Source organism: Myiozetetes cayanensis, unplaced genomic scaffold (assembly GCF_022539395.1).
Source record: "Myiozetetes cayanensis isolate MyiCay16 unplaced genomic scaffold, myiCay2020 scf19, whole genome shotgun sequence".
NCBI lineage: Eukaryota > Metazoa > Chordata > Aves > Passeriformes > Tyrannidae > Myiozetetes > Myiozetetes cayanensis.
This window is the reverse complement of record NW_026087400.1, coordinates 6,120,214-6,134,646: the sequence shown is the minus strand read 5'-3', so window position 1 is coordinate 6,134,646 and position 14,433 is coordinate 6,120,214. Positions and strand designations below refer to the sequence as shown.

General features: G+C 42.6%; 1 protein-coding gene across 1 annotated transcript in view; it reads left to right on the top strand.

Annotated features, from left to right (window-relative positions):
* The window catches only part of CDH4 (cadherin 4), a 416,593-nt gene that overhangs the window by 233,944 nt on the left and 168,216 nt on the right, over window positions 1-14,433 (top strand). The window contains exon 3 of the mRNA XM_050313859.1: window positions 14,155-14,378. Coding sequence (XP_050169816.1) covers window positions 14,155-14,378 — 224 coding nt within the window. The remainder of the gene's footprint in view (window positions 1-14,154; window positions 14,379-14,433) is intronic.

The window sequence follows — 14,433 nt, the reverse complement described above, 5'->3', positions numbered from 1 at the left end:
TGATTACTGAACAACTTGAATTAATTGGAAAAAACTGAGATAAACAACTGCCCATTCTTCCTCATCTTTGCATATTAGCTTAAATTGAGACCTGATCCAGGATGAGTAATTAAATAGTAAAAATTAAAACTTGTGGTCATAGCACTGCAGTATAAATGAATGCACACTTATTCTGTGCAAAGATTTGTTTTAGCAGTTAGAATAAACCTGAAGGTGTAATTTCATCACGTTACTAACGAAGTGTTTACACTGAGCTAGACATCCCTGACAGCGGTGGCTGACAGTCCTTACTGAGGCCTGATCTTGAAAAAAACCTGCAAATGTGTGACTGGAAAGTGTTGAAGTGCTGCTACCCGTGGTGGTAGCAGGACATAAGAGCCAGTGCAGTGTCCTGGGGTCGGTGCCAGCTGCGCCCTCCACATCTGTACGGAGAGGATGAGTCTCCAGCTCATGTGCCTTCATCCCTCTGTGGTCCCTGTTGCTACATTGGGGTTGTTGTGTCGTTAGGATGTTGTTCATAGAATCACAGAATAGCATGGGTTGAAAGGGACCTTTAAGATCACCCTGTTCCACCCACCCTGCCATGAGAAGGGACACCTTCCACTATACCAGCTTGCTTAAAACCCCACCCAACTTAGCCTTGATATCCCTGTAGTTTGTAAAAGTGGGAATCAAGGTTTGGTAGGGCTTTCTCTGATACCATTCATCACACTTGTTTAACCTTTAGAAGATATCACCAGTCGATGTTTCCTTTTCAACCCATCAATCAATAAATGAAAAATAAAATTGCAACCTCATAACTGACTTTTATGTCTTTAAATGACCTGACTTATGGATTTCAGCTTAAAACTCTCACAGCTGAGCTGGTGTGAAAGGGGACCAGACGGCACAATGATGGGCAGACTAAGAACACTGCCATGGAATATGGTATTTTTTAATCATGTTTCCCCCAGCAATTGCTTCAGAATGATGAGTAGTGGATGTCAGTGTGGATTTGGGAGAAGAGAAGGTATCTGTTTACATGCAAAACTTTTTAATTAAAAAGCAGATACAGAGCCAAGGTATTTCTTACATTTTTATTTCTCTACCTGGAGGGTTTGTTGGTCTGCAGATGGTTCAGCACGCAAGTCACACTGTGTGCTGACACTGGGGGAGGGAAAACTCAGCTATCGACCCTCTTTGCTTTCCAAATTTCAGCAGTTCAGACATCTGGGGCAATTTCTGTTTTCCATCATATTCCTAAAACTTCTGTGCCATGAGCGGGACAGGATTCTGCCTCAGTGCTTGGACCTGAGCTGCCCACTCAGTGTGTTGGGCTTGTGGAGATGACGTCTGCTGCTCCTCCTGGAGGGTGTTGTGAACGACCACTAAGCATTTTCAGAAGACTCATCCTTTAATAGCAACATTAGGACATTTGAAGAAATAGTTTCAGTCTTTTTGTAAGATGAGGGAGAAAGGTTGGTTGGGTTTGTCACATCCCTTGTTTTTAACAATATTGGTTATGATGGATGACGCCAGGAAGAGAGTTCTGAAGTTTGCAAGAGGTATTTATTTGTTGCACTGTATGTTCTGTTGTGGTGGTAGTTATTCAACCATACAAATTAAAAAGTCACTTCTAAATCAACTTATTCCCAGAAAGATCAAGAGTTTCATTAGGGGTGAAAAAAAATAAAAAAGCTTAGACAAAAAAATGTCTCAGGAGGAAGGCTTCCAATGATTGCATTCCTGATTGTATTACTCTTACCCAGGGGAGAAAAAAATGTTTTATTCTTTAGGTACAGTCTGGTTCTGTCTTGTCTGCTGAAGAAGAGAGGTGTTTTAAAATGAGGACACTTGACTATTGAAATTGGCTCAACAACCCCCAAAAAGCCCCTGAGAGCAGTCAGAGTGGTGCAGTTATGAGGGATTTTTATCTGCCACCACACTGGTTAGGATGGGGGGCAGCAGTCAATTCTATACTCTGTTTCCTTTAGGATTTTACTGTAATAGAAAGCAACTTCTTTATCCTCATACTAAATCAGGTAAAGGCTTGCTTGCTAATCAGTGGTTTCAGTGGTGTTTTTACTTCATCTAAAAATTCAGTATAGGGATTTCCTTAATAAAGACCATGTGCATATTTTTAAGTATATTTTTGTACTATTTTTAGAACGAGCTTTCAGTTTGTAGTTAATAGTGTAGAAAAATATCTAGATGGATAAAACAAATACAAATATAATAGTTACAAGATCTACTCATAATTAAAACCCAAGGGGAGTGAAGACATGCAGTAAATCAGAGTTTATATGAACCAGATGTTGTCTGTTTTAGGCAGTGGTGGAACTCCATGTGGCTCTCAGAGGTGAGGCCGAGACTTTGTGGACAATAAAATATGCTTTGCTAACAGCACCTGCCTGGTGCCAGAACTCACACACCTCTGTCATTTGCTGCTCTTCAGCCTAAAGGTGGGCTTGGTTTAGCCCTTCTGGTTTAGCCGTCTGCAGCTGGAGAGTTTATGGAGCTTGAGAGTTTTAAAAAGCTTTAAAATGGAGGAAGAAAGAATTTATAAAAGAGAATCACGCAGGTAGTGGGATGCTGCTGGTGAAGAATGGCACTCTGTGCCAAAGAAGCGTGCGTTGTTGTAAGCCTTTTGCAAAACCAATTACGTTTTAAAAGCAAAGTGGAGAAAAAAAATCTGATATATCCAGGCTGATGCTATCTGCGCTCAGGAGCAATTTGATCATAACCCTCTTTATATCCGTCTCTTCCGCTGCTGAAGTTCCCTACCTTAAAATGAATTCGTTCTGAGACTACTCACTGGGGGAATCTAAACTGGTCTTCGCTATCAGTGACACGTGTGTAATGACATTTTACTGCTTGTCTTATCCAGCACGTCTGAGGAATCCTGCTGCTAATTGTTGTGTTATTAGCTGCCCGTGCGGCCCTGGGGGAAGAAGTGGCACTGGCGCTGGCGGGGCTGGAGTGCTGTGGGATGGGCTTGTACTGGGTGAACGAGAGACACATCCCTCCCACAGCAGCTCCCCACTCGTTGTCCCCTTTCAGAGTGGGTGGGGAAACACAGGGCAAGGTGGGCTCTGCCCGACCGCCGGCTCTGCGCGCGGGATGCTGCCCATAGGTGGCAAAATGCAAATTTCATTGCGGCAAGACAATATTTTCCTTTTGGATTCTGGGTTTTGTGTGCTTTTGGAAAGCATTTGGCAGCCACAGCAAGTATGTTTACAAAAAGAGCAGAACTGGTAAAGTTCAGGTTCGTGTTTGGATTCAGCCCCAGCAAACTGAAGCTGAAGCTGTGCCAGACGTTTGAAGCTGCCAGACGACAGTTCATCTCAAACAGAAAGCTGAAGAGGGGGAAAGAAATTTGTCAAATGTATTCCATGTGGAATTTCAGGCAATTTAATTTGATTCACTACACTCTGAAATGTCTTGGACTTCCCTATTGTTTCTTTACTTTAACACTAAATTTGATACCTTCTGGGATCTTCAGTGCTTTGTGCTGCATTTGTCACGTTCTCTAATTTACTGGCTTCAGTCTCTCTCAGTTTTAATTGAAGGGACTGAGCCCTGCAAAAGTGCTTCATGAAATTTAAGGTTGGTAGTTGAATCCTGAAGTTGTTCTTCAGGCAAGGGGAGGGATGCCTTTCTTTTGGACACCGTGGTAGTAAGAAGGGGCAGAGCGGGTGAATGTGAAAGAGGAAAGGAGAAGTTACATTAAATCTCATCCCTATGACTCCAGCAGCAGCAGCAGCTGAGCTCCATGCCTGCGGGAATGCACGAGGTCTGTTCCAGGGTGGCTGCAGGGGCCAGGAGGTTCATTTGGGTTCAGTGATGACCTCCACCAGATCGCGTGGATCTGTGTTTTATTGTGATTTTGCTTTTCCAGTTAATTTCCTGCTCTGTGGGTGAATTTCCTGTGGAGTCTGTGGACACTGGAGCCCAGCCCCAGGGCAGGATTCTCTGGCTCTCTGCAGCCCTGCCATCTCTCAACGTGCCCAGTGTTTGTTACCCACTCAAATACAGTTTGGGCATCGAGACCACTTTTTCTCATCCTGCTCCCTCTGACCAAGTGCCAGAATCAGAATCTGGATCCTCCCTCTGTAAATAATACTCTCTGAATTTCTCCAAATGTCAAAGCACTTGAGACCATCAGGTACCAAGCAGTGTTTTATTCTACGTATTATTTATTTCTCTTGAAACCTGCAGACTTGTGTAGGTTACAGATGAAGGTAAAGGACTGCAGCTGTTATTTGTGCAGGCAGAAGAGCAGAGGTGCACAGCAGCTGCAAGTTAAATATAGCTACTCTGCCTTGATTCTTCCAGTTAACAAAGTCTTCTTTTTCTAATATTCTTGCCTGAAACATCTATTCATTTCATGCACTCTGATCTGACTGCCTGGACCAGCATATCTTCACACCTAAGCCAGGCTGAGGGAGATGAGAACACCCAAACCCAAAGTTGTCAGTGTTTACACACAAGCCAAATCCACAAGGAGTTCAGTGTCTTCACTGGTGTGTCTGATATTTTTTTTTCCCCCTGACATGTGCAGCCTCTGTTTCGAGGTGTTGAGAGTTTGTTTGTTTGAAGAGTGTGAGGAGAGAGCAGCCCGAGGCTGTCTGACACGGCTGCGGTTGGAGCATCTCTTTCAACTTATTTTCCAAGGCTGCAAATGGCCTCTGTTCACTTTTTTTTTTAAACTCACTAAAAATCTTCCTGCAGCTCCCCATTTCTTTCAAATACAGTTCTGGAAAGCTGAAAAGCGATCTGTGACAGAGAGGAAAACCCGCAGGGCTGCCAGGTTGCTGTTGGTGGGGCAGGTGGGAGCTGGTGGGGGTGGTTGTGCATGAGCTGTGTGTCCTTCCCACTTCCCACCCCTGCTTCCCAGTGTCAGGATGCTCCTGGTACCAGCAGGGCTGGGCTCTCTGCTCTGCCTGGGAGTGATCCATGCATCACATGGGGTTTCCCTCCAATACAGCCTCAGCCTCCCAAGAGCTTCTTCCAGGGATGAAGGTACGATGGGTGGGCAGCTGTTATAACCTAGAGATTGCCCTACCATTACCCAGGCTCCTCCCTTTATAATTATCACCCCAAGCCACCATACAACCTCCAGTTTTTCCTCAAGAAATGCAGAGTGGTGTTTGGAATCTTTTCCCACGTAGGTAGTTTGACAAACATGAGAGGGTTGTGGAAATCATTAGCGCTAAGAGTAAAACCTCCCAATAAAGCGCCTTGGGATTTATGTACTCTGTGCTGGTAATAATAATTAGAATATATCCTGCTGCAGGTAACTCCCACAACTTGCACTTTGCTCTGAAGCTGAGAAACTCATTGATTAATCCATGGGGTCAATCAGTCCATCTTGTTTGGAGAGTTAATCATAGAAAGCCCATGCACCAGGACAGAGAGTGAAATGAGTTTATTTACTGCTGCTTAATCAGAGAACCCAAACTCTCCTGTAGAGTGGTGAGAGGTTTGTTTCTACTTAGCCTTTAATTGTAAAATGATCTCATTAGTGCCATAGTGAATCTCAGTACTGTCCTGCAGACACATGGAATTTAAAGAAGAGCAAAGAAAGATGTTTGCCCATAAAAGCTCAGTATCTGCCAAAACGTGTGGTGCAGTTGGTATTTGCAGGATTACACGAGGCAAGCTCTCTTTGTTTGCCATGTAATCTGAAGCTGCCACATCAGCTGCACATCCCAGTGGCCTTCAGTCTACACTGCTGTTGAAAACAGAGGAGGACTGTCATACTGAAACTACTAGGACAGCTTTTTGTCCAGAGATAAAAATGTCTACTGGGAACAGCATGGAGTCACTATGGCATTTACCAAAGAAAAGGGTAACCCTCAGAGTTAGCCCAGCCCAGAGTGCCTCTCTGCAGAGGACTTCAGACCATGTTAAGTGTCCTTCTTACAGCCTCTGTCATCAGTGCCTGGCTCATGGATTAGTTAACCATTCCTGAAGTGTCTCAGTAGGGTTGAGAAAGAGTAAGTGGATCTCAAATGGGCAATGAAATCCAGAATAAAGCAATCCTTGCCAAAGCAGATGCTGGAAACCCAGAGGTGAGGTTGCACACCCACAGTAAAGCCCTGAGCATGAAAACGTGGAAAGCAGTGAAAAATGTCTTTAACATGAGCACCAATAGATGCAGGATCATGTTCCTGTGCTAAAGAAAATGCTTGAATGTGAGTGCACATCCTGCAAATCCAATTGAAACTCACTGCCCTTTGAAATCTGTGTAGTATCTCTGTGCCTTTGTGGTAGGAAGCTTCTGGCTTGGATGTAGAAAACCGGGGATAAAAAGACTCCTCTTAACCCAATGCTAAATACCAGGACGAGAATAGAAGGGAATATTCCCTTTACTAATACTTGTTTCTAATCAGATAAAAATAAGTGACAGTGTAGGAAGAATCCTTCTACTAACTGCCAGAACATGTCGATTTATCAAATTTTTCTACTGTTGCTCTTTTTTTTGAGCTCGCCTCAGAGCTGACAGTGTATGTTTTACAGTGCAGCAAGGTAGATTGATTGATCCTAAATAGAAAAGCCTTTGGGGTCTCGAGCTGATGTTTTAGCTTCAGAAAAAAACTGAGTAAAGCATGTTAATGTAGAGAAAGGAGCCTGGTTTAATTGGACCAACTCCTGGCTTGCTGAAAATTAATGGCTGGCTGGCTGTTGCCAGAGTGATTCGTCTTTTCTATCATGTTCTACAGTCCTTCTCTCCAGGGGTCTGTACTCCCCTCCAATTCCAAACCAAAAGTGAAACATACTTCTTCATTTTTTCTTACTTAAAAACATGTATTTTAGTTGAATTGGCTTCCAGTAAATGAAAAATAGCACAGGTGGGGATATGAAGGAGGCAGTCAGTGTCTGGGAATTGGGTTTTGTTTACTGTAGGGCTGGTTTGGGTTTGTTTGCATGAAATTTCGATCTTTTTTTTTAATATACTCTCAACTCCTCATTGCTACTGGCTGACTGTACAGGTGAGAGAATGACTTTTGAAAGGATTCCTATTTCAGTCCATTGAAATGTATTGTTCCGTTTCTTTTCATCTGGCCATGGAAACAGAAACTCTGTGTAAGCAAGCGCTGATAGAAGGGAATATAAAGCTGGAAAAGGTGTCAAAAGCATTTAGGTGGCTCTGGAAATGAAAAGATGACTTTCCCATGTAGCTCCATCAAGCCCACAGAAATATTTTTGTAAAATAAATGACTCATACATGAACAAGGTTTGCCATTTTCCCCATAAAGCCTACAGCCCTGGCTTTGTGGAGGCAAAACAGCTGCAGATGAACACGAGGCAGTCAGCAGTTCACTAGTGTGAGCCTAAAACCTGCATGGATAATTTGATCGTGGAGGGGCTTGAACTTTGGAATTTAGAGAGGGGAAATTCAGAATGTGCTTTTAAAAGTAAAATACTTCCATGTGCTTTTTGAAACCTGTCTTGGTTTCTGCTGGAGATCGATTGCTGCTCGTTTGCCAGTTCTGAGGTGTCACAAGTTGACTTGCACATGGAGGGATTTCTAACAAGCATGTAATGGGTTGGGAATGTTGTGGATGTTGTATTACTGCAGATTCCAAATAGGAGGATTCACTGTAACTGAAGATTACAAGAAGATAAATAAAGAAAGATTTTGTTTAACATAATTACATATGGTAAATTGTTATGGTAATTTACTATTATTCCAGCAAGGCAAATATTAGCAGTCATAGCTTAGAGATCATAAATAATGCACTGGAAAATTGGATGTAATGTTTCACATTGACCTGAGATATGAGAAATGGGTAAAATTGCAGCAGATTCCTGTGCTATTAATTGCAAGAAAATAACATTAAGAACAGGCTAAATCATGCTAAATGTTTTCAGGAGATGATAGACTGTGGGGCAGTTCATTAATTCTTCGAACTCATTCATTATTTTTGTTTTTTACTTCAAGAACACTTAATGAATAATCAATGCCAACAGTGTGAGTGTGCACATTTTTATACACATTCATATACCAACCAACATTACATCCATTTATTTCCAACAGGTTTTTGTATCAAAGCATTTTTTTGAGCTGTATATTCTTAAACTCCGTCACTAGAGATGTGTTTATTAGTCTCTGAAGCAGCTGTTTGAATTGCTGGCTTTACCTTTTACCAGAGGAGTTTTGTTCTCCTACAGTGCTATAAATATTAAATAAAGACACTAAGAGTTTATTAGTGTGATATCTTTTATGAGGACGTGGTTGAAAATGTAACCTATAAAGTTAGTAATGGGAGGATGAAAATTACACATTGTCTCCATCAGGTTTTACAGCCATCCTTTTTTCCTATTTATGTGTTGTTTTTCTTGTACAGAAGGAGAAGGGCTCTGAGCATTTTATTAACTGCAGGAAGCAAATCTGGTTGTGTATTGTGTGATAGTAGGGGATTTACTGTAAGCAAGAGTGGGATAGAAACAGGACTCTGGACTTATGTAGCATTGTGTGTAAGTGTGATGGCTCAAGTCAGTTTTAATTTCCACAAAACACTTGAAACAGCAACGTCTCTGAGTTCTTTCAGAGGGGTCAAAATGCTTGTGGTACCTGGGCACATCCATCATTTTAATACAAGAGAAACAAAATAGGACAAGGTAGGACAAGAGAGAACAGCCTAAAGTTGCATCAGGGGAGGTTTAGGTTGGATATAAGGAAAAATTTCTTCACTGAAAGGGTTGTCAAGCATGGGAACAGACTGCCCAGGGAAGTGATGGAATCACCATCCATGGAAGTGTTCAGATAACATGTAGACGTGGTACTTGGGGATGTGGTTTAGTATTGGGCCAAACAGTGTTAGATTAATTGTTAAACTCAATGATCAATTCCAACCTTAATGATTCCATGAGTCTGTGAAAATCTTCTTACCTCTCTTTCAGCGTTTCCCTTTTGCAGACAAGATATTTTAGTCACAGAATTCCACCATGGATTTATGTTTGTTCATGGGACTCCGTTTCACACGACAATTGCAATAATGTGTGACATTCCTTAATTTTTTATTATTTTTTTGTCCGGCACTAATTTGGAAATATACAGCAGTTTGTAGGGATAAAGATCTGCCTCTGTTTGCTTTTTGAAGTGCCTGTGAAGGTCTGTTTTCCCCATTTATGATTTTTGTCCCTTGTATGTGGGCGATGGAGGCAGCGTCAGCTGGCAGTTTGAATTTCAGGACTCACATCCCAGCTTTGCTCGAGGTTTCCAGTGTGGCCACGGGGAATTCACTCAACTACACTTGGTTCCCACTGCTATAAAGCAGTTTTCTCACAGAATCACAGAGGGGATTGCGTGAACATAAAGAAAGGCGCCTCGAAAATGTGGCTGTGTAAAATTTTACGCTACGCACTTACTTTGTCAAATAAATGCAGCTTTCCAACAAGGCACAGCGAGCTCTGCTTCCCATTAGCACTTAATGGAGAAATCACTTTGTGAGGCTGTGATGTGCTCACGGGGTGCGTTTTTGTGGTTAACGGAATGGTTTCATGCCTGTTCTTAGACGACAAGTTCCCATCCACTAAGGACATGTTTGGGTCTTTTTAATTTCTGATGTGGGGACATGCAGGGGAATGCTGGCCAGGACTGAACCCCCTGCAGAGGCCGGAGGAGTCGGATGAGTGCAGGCATTTGGGAGCATTGGGCCAGAAGCGCCAGGGCAGGAATACAAGTGATTTGCTCATGATCACACAAAAGGGACGTTTCCGTACATGCTGAAGACTCTGCAGGTTACCCAGACATCTGAAATTTCCAAAGGTCACAGCTAAGCCGTGCTCACCTTAATGGTGTTCACAGGAGGGGTGGTTTTGGCAGCTTAGGTTTATCCCAGTGCTCTGGGTGCAGAGGAGCTGGTCAAGAGACACAGCTTGAAAAGCAGATGGATCCTGCTGGAAATGGTGGTGTGCATTTGCTGCTTTAAAATTCATCAGGAGAGAAACATCTTTGCAGCAATAATCCTCCAAACCATGGTGAAAAACAGAGTCCTGAAGGGACCCGTTTCCTGAACTGTGGGATGATGTCCTGCCAGGGGGTACATCCTAATAAATGAGTATTATCCCTCTTGCTCTTCCAACCCTGTGCAGCTTGCCAGAGGGGGCACTTTTTAATGGACTAGGAGAAGTTAAAGGAGAATCTAGAAGGATAAGGCTAAAAGCGAATTCTTTGGTTTATACCATTTATAGTCCCATTAAATTCAGTATATTTCTCAGACATTTGGGGGGCAAGGAAGTTCAGTGTATTCGTACATCTTTCAAGATCCTCACTTGATCATTTGACTCTGTCCAGCCAGCTTAACAAGCTAAATAATAAAAGGGAACAATGCAAAACTTGTTGAATTTTTTTTTCACCCTGGGTCTTTTTTGAAGAAAAGTAAGATATTTTTTTTTTGTCTCAGATGCCCAGCAGTTTGCTGCAGACTCCTGCAGCTTTCCTGCCCGTCACTCAGTACCTGTTTCAACGTATCAAATTGTTGTACTTCCTCCTTTCATACCGAAGCAATTAAAAATGATGAGGGTAAAGGGTTAAACCTAAAAGCCTGCTAATGAGGGTGCCTTCTTGGTTTTTCTTTCATCAGGCATTAGATGCTGCTTTCAGCATAAGCTTCCGATAAGCATCACTGAACATTTTATCCAGCGTGTTTTAAAAAAGTTGGGGTTTTTTACCATCCTGTAAAAATGATAGATGTGTGACTCTGCTGTTTATCTGAAATCCTAATTACTGATGCTGCAGCTTTTAAATGTTAAATTCATGCAGTGTTCTTTAGGCTTCAAACTGGTCAAAGAGAGATTGATTTGTGTCCACAGAGAGTTCCAAGTCTAGTAAACACAGCCAATGTTTGTTTGTTTATTTATTACATTATTTGAAAGTCAAGAGTTGCATCAACTGCAAATTATGTAGACTCCGAGATTTCTAAAGGAGAAGAGGAAAAAAAAGGAAAAGTTGTCTGCTGCTGAATGAAACTTTAATTTCAGTCTCCATGAGAGCAAAGAGTAGAGGTAAGAGGTGGAATTGGAAAATAGGGATGAAGTCTCCTTTCCTTGAACTATGTTATTTATTACAGAACAATAGGTTGATTCCCCTCCCATACACATATATCTGGGAAAATTATTTTATATATAAATTTGTATAGATAAGGAATTTATTTATAAGATATTTATAGTGTATTATGTGGATCTCTGTGCGTGCATATATCTATATGTATGTATAAAACAGTGCATCTCACCAGTCATGTAAAATCCCAAGGAATAGTTTTCACACAGCAGCAAGGAGAATGGTTTAGGATTTCTAATCACAGAACCATTTAGGTTATAAAAGATCTCCAAGATTGTTGAGTCCAACTCTAACCCAGCACTGCCAACCCAGCACTAAGGCATGTCCTTGCAGCCCTGAGATGGAAGTGTGAGCAGCTCAGCTATCCTGTGTTTTCTCTGCTGTGTATAAACAATACCTGGAGCAGGAGCAGCAGCTCTGCCTGACAGCAGCTGAGCACGGTCATCCCTGTGTGTTTGGAATCCCCTGCAGAGCTGCCCAGGTGAGCCACGGCCCCTGGGAGCCGTGCAGAGTGACTCAACACTGTGGAATCCTCATGTCCTTGAAGCCCTTCCTGTGCTTGCAGTTCGTAAAGGCTCTTAGGAGAGGAGCTGGCTGTGCTAATTCATTGCTGAGCGTTCACCCACCTGTGCTACCTGAGAGGAGCAATGTGGAGCAGAGACGGCGCGTGTCTGAAAAAAAAAAAAAAAAGATTAGACAATTTCTCCCAGGATTTTCCCCGTCTCTAGTCAAGTTTGTTTTAAACTAATGGAAGTAATTAGCATGTCACAGAGGGACTTTGTCTACGAGGTAGCCATTTTTAGATAATGGAGCATAAAAGTCGACACAGTGACATATGACACCAGAGCAGCATATTGGAGCCACGCGCTGTGTCTTAAGCAGATGTTTAAGTACTTTGAATACTGAAATCACCACGTACACGTATAGGAAGGTTGTTGGTTTTTTTCTCTTAGACTACTAGTACACTGTAGGGCTTTCTTTTAATCTCAATAAAACCAAAGTAAGCTCTGAAATGTTTTTAATGTGCAGTCATTATCACTCCTTTCTCTCTTCTTCAAATGTCTTTCCGTGTATGGTACGTGGGTACTTCGGGAGGTAGGGGTGGAACCTGTGTTCCTCATGGCCATTGTACAGCAGAGGGGTGCTGCAGTGCACCAGCTCACATGCCAGGTTTCCAACAGTGCTGATGGCATCGAGATGAAAATAAATAACATTTTAGAAGCGAAGCACTTGATGTGTTCGCACACATTTATTGTCGCTGTGAATGCAGGGGAGATTTGGAGAAATTCCTGAGAGATGAAGGCAATCTCCCAGCAGGGCGGTCCCAGGGGGAAGGAGGATCTCCCCTCACACGTCTCCGAGGCCATCCCAATTCTTGTAGGTGCCACCAAACCGTGTGTGTTTAACCTCATCCGGTGCTTTAAGGCTTTTTATACACTTGATAACTTCATCCACCTTATTTTTTAGAAATCAATGTGTGGCATTTGCAGTTTGTGCCCAGCAGTTGCTGCAGCATTAGGTAATAACACTTCCCACCACACACATAAAAATGTACAAATGGGATCTAAATAAACACACAGCATAGAAAGCCTTTGTAAGATGTACAGTCATGACATGATCACACCCTGGTTAGTGAGGGGTGCAGTTTGGTGAAGGAGAAGAAAGGATTTTCTTTTCTTCCTCTATAATTTGCTCCTTGTTTCTCCCTACTTGGTGCTGGGGGGCTTTGGCAGCGGGGTGGGTTGAGCAATTTCATGGCTGCTTTTTTCTTTAGACTATGCCATCACTTGGATTTTTATTTAAATACAGATTAGTCCTTGATTCAGCTCAAAGCAGCTCTGCAGAGGAGCCAGTTGTGGTTTGGGGGAAAGGGATGATTGGGGTACAAGTGTCCAGGAACTCTTCTCACCTGGACTCCTGGGACACTCGTACCCCAACCACTGCATCCCTTCTCCCACCACAGCCAGTCTAGGTAGGATCCGTCCAGCCCAGCTCTTCTTCTGCAGGAATTAAGTGCCTGCTGAAGCCCCACCAGACCTGGCCCAGCAGGTTTTTCCTTGTCTTGGGGCAGGCTGGAACGTCTCTGCCGAGCACTCAGCAGCCGCAGCGTGAGAACCATCTAGCGATCCGAGCTGGAACGCTGTACATCCATTCTCACTCACTTGAGATGTTTTTACGGGTACAATATGTTTGCCTTCACCACATGTGTGTTCCGCCCCGTGGATTACTCGAATGGCAGAAAGTGTTTTGTTTCCTGTGTTATTAGCTGCAGGTTCAATTTCGATTAGATTTGTCAATTTTGTCATATAATAGAGTTTTTGTTTTCTGTCCTAATGTATGTGACATGTTTCATAATGCCAATAAAAATAGTTTTCAAACTAGTCTGTGAATGACTTCAACCAAAAAGAGAGGAAAATAAAAGTATCAGCGACTGGGGAGCTTTGATCTGACAAAACAGGCTTTTAAATGACACATTATGGTTTATGAAGCTCAGTTTTTCAGGTCCTCTTCGCAGTAGCTATAACATGTGAGGGGTCAGCCAGAGTGGGAATGTAGCTCAGGGTGGGGGTCCAGTTCCAGCAACAGATGGATGCTCCAAAATGGTTTCAATTTTTTTTCCGTGTTTAATTTTTTGTTGTTGTTGTTTTTACATTTCTGATAATGGAATTGTTATGGGCTTTTGAATTTCAGTTAAGAATGTGCAAATAGGCTATATGGTAAGTAGGTTATTGAAGGGTTAGGAAAATGGAGAACATTTCCTGCAAAAAAATACCCACAGTGTGGGTAATAGACTCCAGTTGAATTTAAAAGATAATGGCGACAAGGGAGAAATCCACTTGTGGAAATGGGGAACAGCTGTGTTTGAGATCTAATGAAACTGTATCAAATACTTTAAAAATGGCTTACAGCTCCTTCCCTGGGGAACAGAGATAAAGCACAAGAGCACTCCTGAAAGGTCGAAGAAACAGTTAAATCATTTCCTTGATGGTTATTAGAGATATAGAAGACATCAGTGAAAATTAAATGTCTGAAACTTGTATTTGATTGCTTTCCTTATCACGCCAATCTCACACATTTCTTCCATCTCTTACTCTCTGTTCTAGTAAAATTTAATAACTGTGCTGGTAACAAGGGAGTTCGGTATGAAACCAACAGCCTGGACTTCAAGGTGAGGGCGGATGGGACCCTGTTCGCTGCCCACCACGTGCAAATGCCCTCGAAGCAGCTGATCCTGGTGGTGACAGCGTGGGATCCCCAGACCCTGGGCCGGTGGGAGGCCATGGTCCAGTTTCTGGTGGCAGAGAAGTCCCAGCACAGTGGACACAAGGTAAGAGTTTCTTCAAAGCTCTTGTTCTTATTTCGTTCTTCGTTTGCCCCAAAGT